The following is a 12,893-nucleotide window of genomic DNA, read 5'->3' as shown; positions in this document are numbered from 1 at the left end:
CAGAAATTGTGTTCCAACCATACAGTGCTTCTTAATAATCTTTAATTATCTTTAGTTAACTTTTTGCCGTCACATAATCTATAAGATGCTAAACCTTACTTGCAACTGAATGTTAATCTTATTTATTTCAACGAGCTTTGTTGCTGAAACATTTGATACATATGAAAGATTTTATCCTAATACTATTCTGGGTTGGAAGTTGGTATCGTATCATAATAAAGTTTTTAATGCTAAGAGCATGGATTTTGGAGGTTAACATTGAATTTCAATAACATTAGAATATTAATGGCTAGTTCATACTTGCTACTTATCCAGCACAGGTTCGAGTTAAAAACCCCTTTTTACTTGGAAACTCTAAAGTCCCGAGCTGAAAACTTCATGCATTAGATCCTGAAAGTATTTGAAAATATTAAAAATATAAAATTCGAAAATATTAGAAACATACAACTGTGTTTTCAGGCAAAAACGATCGAGTAAAAAAAAAAAAGTTTTTAGAAAACAAAGGTTGAGACTAAAATTTAAATAGTCAAAGTCTAATGATAACAAATGATATTAATCAAGAGATATTAATACTAGTGAAAATACCCATATTGCCCTATATATTCGTTTTTGCCAGATGACGCGTCATTTGAGATTCATAGCAATATTTGTATACCCGACAAATTCAGTAAAATGGATTGCGAGCTTGATTTTACATCGTTTTTTCATCTAATCTGATCGATTTCACATCCAAATCGTTTTGTCATCCAAAATCGTTTATCCAAAATCATAGCATCAAATAATATTAGAGACATACCAAGACAGCCAATATTTCCATCCATTCCAATATAATTCAAATTATATTTGTTAGCCTCCACCTCCCTTGGATCGCTTTCTGTTGTATCCTCCATGTCAAATATCTCTTTTTGTCGAAATTTGGCATTATCATCGAAGCCCAACTTTGCGTCAACGCTGACAACATTGCCTTCTGGTGTCTCAGCTAAAGGATTGATCTCTAGTTGGATAGCATCTACCGTTTTGAAGAGCTCCCATAATTTTAAAACTTCATTGGCCGCCTAAAATAAATATTACGATACTATAGATGTCACTGGTGGGCTACAATTTCACCAGCACTATTTTTAATGACTTTTTTAAATCATCATTTATCGCCAGTTACCAGCAAATTTTAGGAATTTAGTGGTTTCCTATGAGCGTCTATTAGGGCTAGTTAAATCTTGGTATTAACAATATATCATAGTGAACGGGCCTTAAGGTATATATTCCCTCTGAAACAAGCTATTTCGCGACAAACCTGTAGCTATAAATTACACCGAAAGGACAACATATTTATATTAGATTTACTTATACATACATACATATATATATATATATATATATATATATATATATATATATATATATATATATATATATATATTCACTTATATTGGGTTCACAATTATAAGATGTATCCATTCACCGAGCTAGAATTTTTATATTACAGAGACTCTTTCTTCGAGATGGGTCTAAACTTGCTTCAAAACAAGAGCTAAGAGCTCATATGGCACTTGTGACGAGGTAAGAAGAGCTAAGAGCCAAGAGATCATATGGTACGAGCTCTAACAAAATTCTATGAATCAAAAGATTGATTTAAAAGGATAATCAGAGGCTTAATGCCGGTCACGATTTAAAATAAGAGCTCTGAGTCACGATGTCCTTTTAAATATCAAAATTCAATAAGATCCGATCACCCACTCGTAAGTTATAAATACCTAATTTTTTTCAAATTTTTCCTCTCCCTTTAGCCCCCCAGATGGTCGAATCTGAGAAGACGACTTTATCAAGTCAAATTGTGCAGCTCCCTGACACGCCTACCAATTTTCATCGTCCTAGCACGTCCAGAAGCACCAAACTCGCCAAATCACGGAACACCTCCTCCCAACTCCCCAAAGAGAGCGAATCCAGTACGATTCTGTCAATCACGTATCAAGGACATTTGCTTATTCTATCCACCAAGCTTCATCCCGATTCCTCCGCTCCAAGTGTTTTCCAAGATTTCCCCCTCCAACTCCCCCAATGTCAAAAGATCTGGTCGGGATTTGAAATAAGGGCTCTGAGACATGAATTCCTTCTTAATATCAAATTTCATTAAGATCCGATAACCTATTCGAAAGATAAAAATACCCCAATTTTCACGTTTTCCAAGAATTCCGGTGTCCCCCTTCAACTCCCCCCAATGTCACAGGATGTGGTCGGAATTTAAAATTAGAGCTTTAAAGCACAAGATCCTGCTATATATCAAATTTCATTAAGATCCGATCACCTATCCCTAAGATAAAAATACCCCAATTTTCACGTTTTCCAAGAATTCCGGTTTCCCCCTCCAACTCCCCCCAATATCACAGGATCTGGTGGGAATTTAAAATTAGAGCTTTAAAGCACAAGATCTTTCTAAATATGAAATTTCATTAAGATCTGGTCACCCTTTCGTAAGTTACAAATACCTCAATTTTCAAAATTACCCCCCCCCCCCTCCAACTCCACCAAAGAGAGCAGATCCGGTCCGGTTATGTCAGTCACGTATCTTAAACAGGTTTCTATTCTTCTCATCCAGTTACATCCTGATCTCACCGCTTTAAGTATTTTCTACGATTTCCGCCCCCCCCCAACTGCCCCCCCCCCAATTACGCTTGATCCGTTTGAGATTTAAAATAAGAGATCTGAGTTACGAGGTCCTTCTAAATCTGAAGTTTCATGAAGATCCGATCACTCCTTCGTAAGTTAAAAATTCGTCATTTTTTCTTATTTTTCAGAATTAACCCCCCCCCCCCCTCCAATAGAGCGGATCCGTTCCAATTATGTAAATCACGTATCTAAGACTTCTGCTTAATTTTCTCACCAAGTTTCATCCCGATCCCTCCAATCTAATCCCCCCAATGTCACCAGATCCGGTCAGGATTTAAAATAAGAGCTTTGAGATACGATATCCTTCTAAATATCAAATTTCATTGAGATCCGATCACACGTTCGTAAGTTAAAAATACCTCATTTCTTCTAATTTTTCAGAATTAACCCCCCCCCCCCAACTACCCCAAAGAGAGCGGATCCATTCCGGTTATGTCAATTATGTATCTAGGACTTGTGCTTATTTTTCCCACTAAGTTTCGTCTCGATCCCTCCACTCTAAGTGTTTTCCAACTTTTAGGTTTCCCCCTCCCAACTCCCCCCCAATGTCACCAGATCCGGTCGGGATTTAAAATAAGAGCTCTAAGACACGATATCCTTCTAAACATCAAATTTCATTGAGATCCGATCACCCGTTCGTAAGTTAAAAATACCTCATTTTTTCTAATTTTTCAGAATTAACCCCCCCATAACTACCCCAAAGAGAGCGGATCGGTTCCGGTTATGTCAATCATGTATCTAGGACTTGTGCTTATTTTCCCCATCAAGTTTCATCACAATCCCTCCACTCTAAGTGTTTTCCAAGATTTTAGGTTTCCCCCTCCCAACTCCCCCCAATGTCACCAGATCCGGTCGGGAATTAAAATAACAGATTTGAGACATGATATCCTTTCAAACATCAAATTTCATTAAGATCTGATCAACCGTTCGTAAGTTAAAAATACTTCTATTTTTCTCTTTTTTCCAAAATAACGGGGCCCCCACTCCCCCCCCAGATGGTCAAATCGGGAAAACAACTATTTCTAATTTAATCTGGTCCAGTCCCTGATACGCCTGCCAAATTTCATCGTACTAGCATACCTGAAAGTGCCTAAAGTAGCAAAACCGGGACCGAGAGACCGACAGAATTTGCCATTGCTATAATAATAATAATAATAAAAATAATTTATTCCAGAAAAAGCCCGTGGGCCATAGGAAATTTACATAACAAAAAACAAACAACAAATTAACTAAAATAAATTAATACTATTTAAAGAAAACGCTCCCGATGTGCCGCTGCAATCCTGACAAAACTTGCTATCCTTTTAATACTCAGGAAATTTGTCTCTTTCATTCTATCTACCATCCATATCTCATTCAATTTTTCTTTACCATACATTTCTCGCCTCCATTCATTCAATTCGACGCAATCACACAAAAAATGTATTAAACTTTCATCCTGAGATCCACACATAGGACAAGCAATAAATTCTACCTTCTCCCCTTTTCTCTCTTGATACTTTCTTTTCTCCCCAATCAAAAATCCATTTCCCCTCCAATCCAAATAAGCCTTCAAATCCTCTCTACTTAACCCAACCTTCCAAAATACCTCCTCCTCCCATATACCCTTTATCTGTCTATACAATTTTAACGACCCTGAACGATCCAGACTTGCCCACCATATCTGGATTTCTTGGTTCTTCAACCTCTCTTGTACCTCCCTTATTACTATTTCCTCCATACCCATAATCCCCTTTCCTTCATTCCACCATTCCCCTAATCCACACTTATCTAAGATGTCCTTAATCTCCGCCGGCCAACCTGCTTTACTTTTCTGTCTCAACGCCACTAAGTATGCTCCCTTTGCTACCGTAAATCTCTGCATACCCAGTATCCTAACCCATTATCTCACCATGGTCACTAGCCTCATAGATCGCAGCGATGCTAGCCCTAAATCCCCCTGGACTACCAAATTACTAAATGAATCCCATAGTCCTAACATCCTCTTATAATATCTCATCATAACCACCTCAAGTTTCGGACCTTTCCGATAGCCCCAGACCTCTACTCCATAATGCATCGCCGGTACTATCTTACTTGTAAAAACCTCTTATGCACTGTAATATCTCTTACCCGTCTAAGACTACTCCTCGCTATTTCACCGCTAATATACCTCCCCCTTGCATTCGCTAGATCCAGATGCCCACTGAATTTCCCATTACTAGTAAACTTTACCCCAAGATAAACAAATTCATTGTTCATTGGTATAGTTTCACCTTTAAAGGAAAAATTCACATCTTCACTTTCCATGGCTTTACGACCAATATGTTACTTGGTTAATACCAAGTGCCATAAAAAAAGGAAAATTATGCTTTTTCAAAGGTTTTCAAAAAATTGTCGATGTATTTTCCATCTTAAAATCCATATGCACTAAATTTCATACATGTAATACTGCAGATGTACAGAGTTGAATCTCAGCTAGAGAATAATATCAATATTCCTACCTTGCGCTGAAACATTAAAATCTCAGGAGAACCAAAAAAGAAACAACATAATAAAAATTTCATAGGGAATATAAGCCTTAAGAGACAGTGTGTGCAGTTAAATATTAGACATATTACTTATGTAGAAGTTGTCCGTTTTCTATATCGCCAGTATCTGCACTTAACAGTGAATATTATTATTTTTCTTTTATTTTATCATTCTTATAATTATTAACTTTTTTTAGGGGAGAGGGTAATTTGTTGGATTATTCCTGCTCTATATCACGCTGGAACATTTGAGGGGATATGTTTATGTTAAGTTTTTGTTAATAATTGATATTAAATAAGAAAATAAATAAATAAAGGCGATAAAAATAATAGTAATTTTGGTAGACCTAAAACTTTAGTAGACAGCAAATTTTAGTAGTCAAACTATCTTTGTTTAAAGTTGAAATTACGATTAGAACCTCGCCCACGTAAAATATTCATTGTTAGCATATAGTCTACAATCAGCGTCTTATACTGGATATTGATAAAAAAATAAAAAAAAAGTTAAATCAGCAGTTTGAAGCTGGATAAGCGAATGAAATAAAAAACAAAAAGAAAAAAGATAGATAGATAGACCAACAGGTAGACCAAAGGAGAACAAAAATTGGAAAAGAGCCACAGTATAATAGAGAGTGGGATGGGGAGAGAGAGCTTTTAGGTGTAGGGAACTGGTACATATCTTTATTGTTTGCAGAAAAAAATAGCTATTAAACGTAATGTAAGTTTTTTTTTATAAAAAGCAGGAATAAAATTAGTATTTTCAAACTGAGTTTGGAATAAGTAGATGCTGAACCCCTCCGTTTTAAAAATAAGAAGCATTTTATCACTGTGAAATATAATTATTGTGGTTGAAGCTGTAGCTGCAGCCTAGTAAGGAAGAACCATGGCCCATAGTAACCCAAAATTAATTATTGTGAAAATGAATCGGATCAAAATAAAGAGTACACCATGGCAACCGTCATGGACAAAAACCCTATACATGAAACTTAGACAGTCCTCTGGCTTAAACGATAAGGAGAATCACCTTTTTTATGAAAAGAGGGCTTTTTTTTTATTTCACTGACAGCGGGGCACATCCGGTTTATCAACCATACACTGACAGAGCACTAAAAGAAGAGAAAAAAAATAACGAAAAAGGACAAAACAAAAGGGACAAAAATGGCACACAAAACAAAAGGCAATCACAAAAAAAATGCAAGTAATAGTAATATAAAAAACAACAACAAAAAGTATGCAGTAACTTCCTGAAAAAAAGAAAGAAACTGAAAAAGTAGAAGACCTATTCAGGTCTTTATTCTTTCAAATCATTTCGGAAGGTTTCCCGATAAGGGGAAACTTCATTTCCCCTTATCCTTTCCCCTTTATCATTTCCTTAAATTTTCTCAGGAACAATAATTCCAACCCCATATTGTAATCTAAAAGAAATTTTTTTTCCAAAACTTGACACCTTGTTTTGAGGTTTTGAAGTAAGCTCCTTCATAAATTCATCCGAGTTTAAGGATATTATTTTTTCATTTACAAAATCGTACGCCCTTTGACTTCCTTGACTTAGGTCCAATAATTCCAACCACACATTTTAATATGAAAGAAATTTGTTTCTAAAACTTGACGCCTTGTTTTAAGGTTTTGAAATAAGCTCCTTCACAAATTCATCTGAGTTTAAGAATATTATTTTTTCATTTAAACAATCATACGCTTTGACTTCCTTGACTTAGGTCTCATCCATCCTCGGATGGTGCTTTTCGGATAGGAAAGGTTGTTTTGGGGCCTCTTTATTCACTATGTTATTGATGTGGAGTATGTGAGAGCATCTTCAGGCAGGCATAGAAGGGGCAGGTTGAGTGTAGATAAGCTGTCTTTCCATCTCTTCGGGAAGCACCTCTGGGGCGAGAACTATGCACACAACCATTGAAGACTATTTTTGGAAGATGGGAATTTTCCAATGGCTGAATATGGCCTAGCCACCTAAGTTGTTGAAGTTTCATGAAGTCATGACGCGGCTTCTGAACTTTAAGTACATATCTCTGATCAATGATACTAAGTTTTGTGATATACCAGAGTGGAGAAGAATGCGCAACATACCTTCTCAACATACTGCTTTCGAGCCTTTCTTATGGAGTAGAAATATTGTGGCTTCACACGATGAGGAGGGAAAATGACCTTCATCCTAAGCAACAGTAGCAATTTTTAGGTGTAGGTCAACAAAAAGATAGCAATTTACTTTTAGTAACTCCGGTTGGCTTCCATCAGGGCCTGCAGCTTTGTTTGTCCTTGAACCTTTCACAGCCAATTTTATCTCAGAACGAAGTGGGGAAGGGCTGGGGTCTGCGGCGACTACGGGGAGGCTGTTAAGCGCCGATGGGTCTGGGAAGATCGTTGAGCTTAATTTGCGCTCAAAGCCTTCTTTTCATCTGGTTCGGATACCGTCAGTAGTTTGAATATGGTTACCATCTTCATCGAGGAGGGTACAGGCTTTCAGCCCCTTTTTTTGGTTAGTTCCTGCACTCGCCTGTACAGAATGTTTAACCTTTCTTGAATGCCATTTCACATTGCTCACATTGTTCCCTACTATAGGAGCGATGAGCACGGCGAGAGGCTTTCTCTACCAGATTTCAATCGTTTGTACATATCCCGACTTTCTCTATCTAGTTTGTTAGTGTGGTTGCGTTTTTCTTCGCAGAATGGGATTATCTCATCCATGATCCAAGGTTTATGGTCCGCCTTTTGGACTCCTAAGGTTGACTAGGGTCAGGACTCCTAGGGTTGACTAGGCGACATCACATATAACCTTATAACTGAAGCTGGAGATAGAAGTTTTCAGATTGGATCGGCAAACAAAATACAGCTCGTTTTTAAAAAGGGTAGAAAGACTTCGTCGGAAAGATATATGAAACTTTATCAGAAAAAACAACAACAAAGAATGACGATCTGGAAAGAGGGAGGTTGAGAAGGAGCGTATGCAGCTGTGTTCATGTCGGGCAGCTATATGCTGCGATTACTTTCTAATAGTAATATCTTAGGTTAGTTTTACCTTATTCTTAGCTTCTCCTTTAAACTCTAAAAATTCTGCAACCTCTTCAGCAGTCTTTTGTGGTACACCCTCAAATATGTCAATAGGCACTGTTTTTATGAGGTGTGGAGTTTTTTCAGCGACATCTTCAATATCGGTACCACCAGCCGGTGATGCAACTAAAACAGGACCGTTGTGCTCCCTGCAACAAAAGAAAATGGTAACAAGTCCCAAATGAATAAAATAAAATCAAATAAAATTAAATTCTGAAAAAAAAAATTCTGAATAAGTAAAAAAAACTGTTTTTTTACTTATCAACATGGAAAGGTAGTGGTCTTCGAAATTACTTAATTTAAAAGAAATAAATTAATTAGGCAGCGAACAAAGAAAAAACAATAGGGTTAAGATTGATGCCACTTTTCATAGGAGGGAGCTGGGTCTATTTTACCTTACTGTCTCCAGAGTCAGAAATAGCGCATAGGACGTGTAAAAAAGCCTCGCAACACATAGCTAAAAAGCAGCTTTGACGTCCTCCCACAGTAGTTGAAAAGAAAGCTCCACTCTTCTCAGATCCCGGTCTTACTACGGTGTATCTTGGTCACCCTTTTTTGCACTTCCCCTCCGGGCGCCACTCATATACTGTACTTAGGGGTAAATCCTCAAGCATACGAGGGACTTTGCCAAGACATAGCCATCTCCTAAGTGTCAGCAAGTCAGTGGCTATGACCAATTCGCCTGTGGACTTAATGTTGGTGACCTTTTCCTGCGACGATATATTTAGGATTAGCAGGGCCTATGATAGTACGTAGTTGGTAAGACCCCACTATAGGTGCACGTAACAACATTTTTGGGCAATTTTTGCAGAGACAGGGAGTATTTAAACAAATACCATTAAACACCTGTAACACCAGAACATTCGACTAATGTCACAAAATATTTGACCCATAATCTAAAAAAAAATTGGACATAATAATCAATAGGGAAAGGAAAGGAAATACAAAGAAGCCGTCCTGTCCAACTATAAAACATCACAATTTACTAAATTCATTCCAAACCTGAAATTTCGAAGCATTTGGCTCCACTTCTTTACTACTTTCGTTTAAACTGCCTTGTCATAGTCAACTACAATTTACCATGATCACAGACCATGGTAAGTGATAGTAAGCACAGGAAAATGGATAAAACTGAAAAGTCATTGATAATAAGTAGCTTAGCAATCTTTGGTAGTAGTCGGTTCAAAAGAAAAAAAATGTGGTCAAAAATTCACGAAAGGATTTTTTTGGTTTTTTTTTGCCGAAACAGGTTGTTTTTTGCCAAAAAACAACTTAAGAAAGTACAGCTTTCCTTTGCATGCGAAGTTAATATTTGCGAATTAACAAATTGTTGAGACGAAAAGTGTTGTCAAATTCAACTAATTAGTATTGCTTATTTAATTTCACAGTTCAATGTGACAAAAGTGTGAAACTGCCTTAAAAACTTCATAATTCAAAAATAAAAGCCTTATTTTTAAGGTATGAATAGACATAAAATGGGCATTGGGAGAAAAAGATATTCTAATTTTGATATCCTTAGAATTTGAAAGAAATAAGAAAATCCACAGTGCTTCACAACACCAATTTCCCAGACTGTTTTTATTGCTAATTGGCTTACAACCCCGAGATGAACCCCTCCCAAGGGGGTACTGGTAACTTGAAAATAAATAAAAGCTAGCTTTGTCAACTTTAATACCAACACATAAATACAATAAATATATGACCAACCTGTCCATAAGGATGCAAAGATATGTTTCTCGGTGAATGTCTACTGATTCTGCTACCATTACATGATGCACTGGAATGCCTTCTTTAGGAGTTTGCTTTGTTATTAATCGGTTTCCAAGCATTTGCTCCACATAATATGCCACTTGCTCTGGACTGTAATATGTTCTGACTTAGTAAAACATAAATTATTTAGCCTAAGGCTCATACAGTTAGGCTTTGACAGAAAACACAAACTTATGTATGAGGCTTAGACTGATAAAAGTTAAGCCCTTGTGATGTGATTTGTTCCAGGATTGACCACTTTTTCAAGTAGAATGACTGGCCTATAAATGTTGCTGAAAAAATATTTCCCAATTTTACATAAAATTGGCTTCGTAATAAAAAAGAACTGTCAACATTTTTTAAAGTTTTCTGCAAATCTTCATTGCTGCTTGATGAAGTACCCACAAATATTGAATTTTTTGGACATATGTTTGAGTATAAGGAATTTTCCTTTAACAACAAAAGTCCAACGTCTGTGGAAGTCAGTGGATCAAAGCCCAAACCTTTGGGGAAGTGTAGAGGTATGGGAGGGTAAAACATGACTACATTTTCACCCACTATTTTCAAAATAACGAGCGTGAATTGGCCATACTTATAAAAAGAGGAAGGCCGGAATCCCTAAAGAACAGGAAACAGGAAAAACAGGAAACCCCTAAGAACAGGAAAAACATTAAGCAAAAAAGTATCCACCATCCGATGATTTTTGAAAATCTAAGAATCAGACCAAAAGAAAAAAAATGCACTTGGTTAACTAACTCTGCACATTTATTAAAATATTCTCGAAAAATAAAGACAGATTCAAAAATTCAAAAAGTTTTATGACTACCGATTCCTCTCTTTCATTGAGAAGCAAATAGTAACATTGAGAAGCGAAAGATTGGTCTCTTTCATTAAGTAGTGACTCGCCCAAATAGTAGTTAAATTCTAAAAAATTGAGCTTTGACAAAAAAAAGATACATAAAAATGATAGGCTTTTTATGCTGATTCCAAATATCTAAAATAAATTAAGTTCAATATTACCCGTCAAAATCTACGAACCTGGAAAAATTTACTTGATTCTTTATAAAGGGGGGAACACGCCCTCAAAGTCAAGCGATCTTATGGAAAATCACACCATCAGATTCAGCACATCGAAGAACCCTACTGCAGAGGTACAAGCTCCTACCTACAAAAATATGGAATTTTGTATTTTTTTTGTTTTTTTTTTTTTGTTTTTTTACCAGAAGAAAGGTCATGGATCGTTGTTTATTTGTTGGTTTGTTTTTTCCAGGGGTGATTGTATCAAACAGAAGGTGCTAGAAGATGGAGAGAAGACTCATTCGAACATAGCGCCCTTTTTAAGTGAACAAAAAGATTAGAGGGCAATTAGCCCCTCTCCCACACCCCTTTCCCCCGAAAACACCCGATAAAAGATTTTGAAATAGCCCTTTGATTCAGCATAGTTGAAAGGTCCTATAGCTATGCCTTTGGGGATGACACACCCTTCATAGTTCCTGGAGACAGGGCTGTAAGTTATGTAATTTGCCCATTAACTACATATACCATTTGTTACTGGGAAATGTATAAATATAGATTCCCTGACATGATTTGCAAAAAGGTCAAAAATCAAATTAAAAAAACAAATTTTTACAACTGAAAGGAAGGAGCAACATCAAAGCTTAAAACAACCAGAACATATTCCGTATATGAGGGGGCTACGCCTTCCTCTTTACGCTAAAGTTTGATGTTTTGTCACAATTCTTTAAGAACGACTCCTGAAACACAGGGGCCGTTAAATCTAAATGAGAAGTATTGTTAAAAACTTTAAGACTTCAGCATAAAGCGAGGGGATTGAGGAAAGGGCACCCCTCTTCAGATACAGAATAATCTGTGTCCGTTTAAAGTTTTAATGTTCCTCCTTACTTTCAGTTGAAAAAACTTTGTTTTTAATTTAATTCTGATTTAAGAATTCCTTATTTAAAAAAAAACAACAGCCCTGTATATATACAGGGCTGTATATATATTTTTTTTTTGGGGGGGGGGAGGGGAGATTCCCTGACATGATTTGCAAAAAGTTCAAAAATCAAATTAAAAAAACAAATTTTTACAACTGAAAGGAAGGAGCAACATCAAAGCTTAAAACAACCAGAACATATTCCGTATATGAGGGGGCTACGCCTTCCTCTTTACGCTAAAGTTTGATGTTTTGTCACAATTCTTTAAGAACGACTCCTGAAACACAGGGGCCGTTAAATCTAAATGAGAAGTATTGTTAAAAACTTTAAGACTTCAGCATAAAGCGAGGGGATTGAGGAAAGGACACCCCTCTTCAGATACAGAATAATCTGTGTCCGTTTAAAGTTTTAATGTTCCTCCTTACTTTCAGTTAAAAAAACTTTGTTTTTAATTTAATTCTGATTTAAGAATTCCTGATTTTAAAAAACAACAGCCCTGTATATATACTGGGTTAGTGTACACAATGTCAAACATTTTCTAATTATTAATATATGCTAAAGAATTCAACCAACCTATCAGTTAATTTGGGTATGTTTACCATGTCAGACTTACTCTTTGGTAAGGTGTACGCCTCCTTTAAATCCTGTATTGAAGTGGCCCAATCCTCTACCACCAGCCAAAACTTGAGCTTTTACAACATATTCTTTTGCATCTAAACATAAAATAAGTGATTCAGAGGGGCTAATAATGGGAAAAAGACTCATTGATTCACAACACAATACAAGTGACTCAGAGTGAAAGTAATGTTTAACATCAAAATATATATTTTACAGACATTTCATTCTATCTGTAACCCTGTGATAGCGCATTGGATTGACGCTTCGCTTGGCAATAAGGGACCAGGGGTTTGATTCCAGCCGCTGAAAGGTTAGCTGTCAGGCTTGCTACCTGTCCCAGTAAAAAGGAATCCCC

The 12,893-nt window shown here is 36.5% G+C and overlaps 1 protein-coding gene across 1 annotated transcript in view; it reads right to left on the bottom strand.

The window, feature by feature from the left end:
- Window positions 1-12,893, bottom strand: part of LOC136032328 (succinate--CoA ligase [GDP-forming] subunit beta, mitochondrial-like) — a 35,444-nt gene that overhangs the window by 8,061 nt on the left and 14,490 nt on the right. Inside the window, exons 3-6 of the mRNA XM_065712638.1 lie at window positions 12,534-12,633; window positions 9,945-10,097; window positions 8,206-8,386; window positions 797-1,055 (exon numbers count right to left, since the gene is read on the bottom strand). Coding sequence (XP_065568710.1) covers window positions 797-1,055; window positions 8,206-8,386; window positions 9,945-10,097; window positions 12,534-12,633 — 693 coding nt within the window. The remainder of the gene's footprint in view (window positions 1-796; window positions 1,056-8,205; window positions 8,387-9,944; window positions 10,098-12,533; window positions 12,634-12,893) is intronic.

This window comes from Artemia franciscana, chromosome 10, assembly GCF_032884065.1.
Source record: "Artemia franciscana chromosome 10, ASM3288406v1, whole genome shotgun sequence".
Classification (NCBI taxonomy): Eukaryota; Metazoa; Arthropoda; class Branchiopoda; order Anostraca; family Artemiidae; genus Artemia; species Artemia franciscana.
The sequence above is the reverse complement of the archived record's forward strand: the minus strand, read 5'-3'. Positions and strand labels throughout refer to the sequence as shown.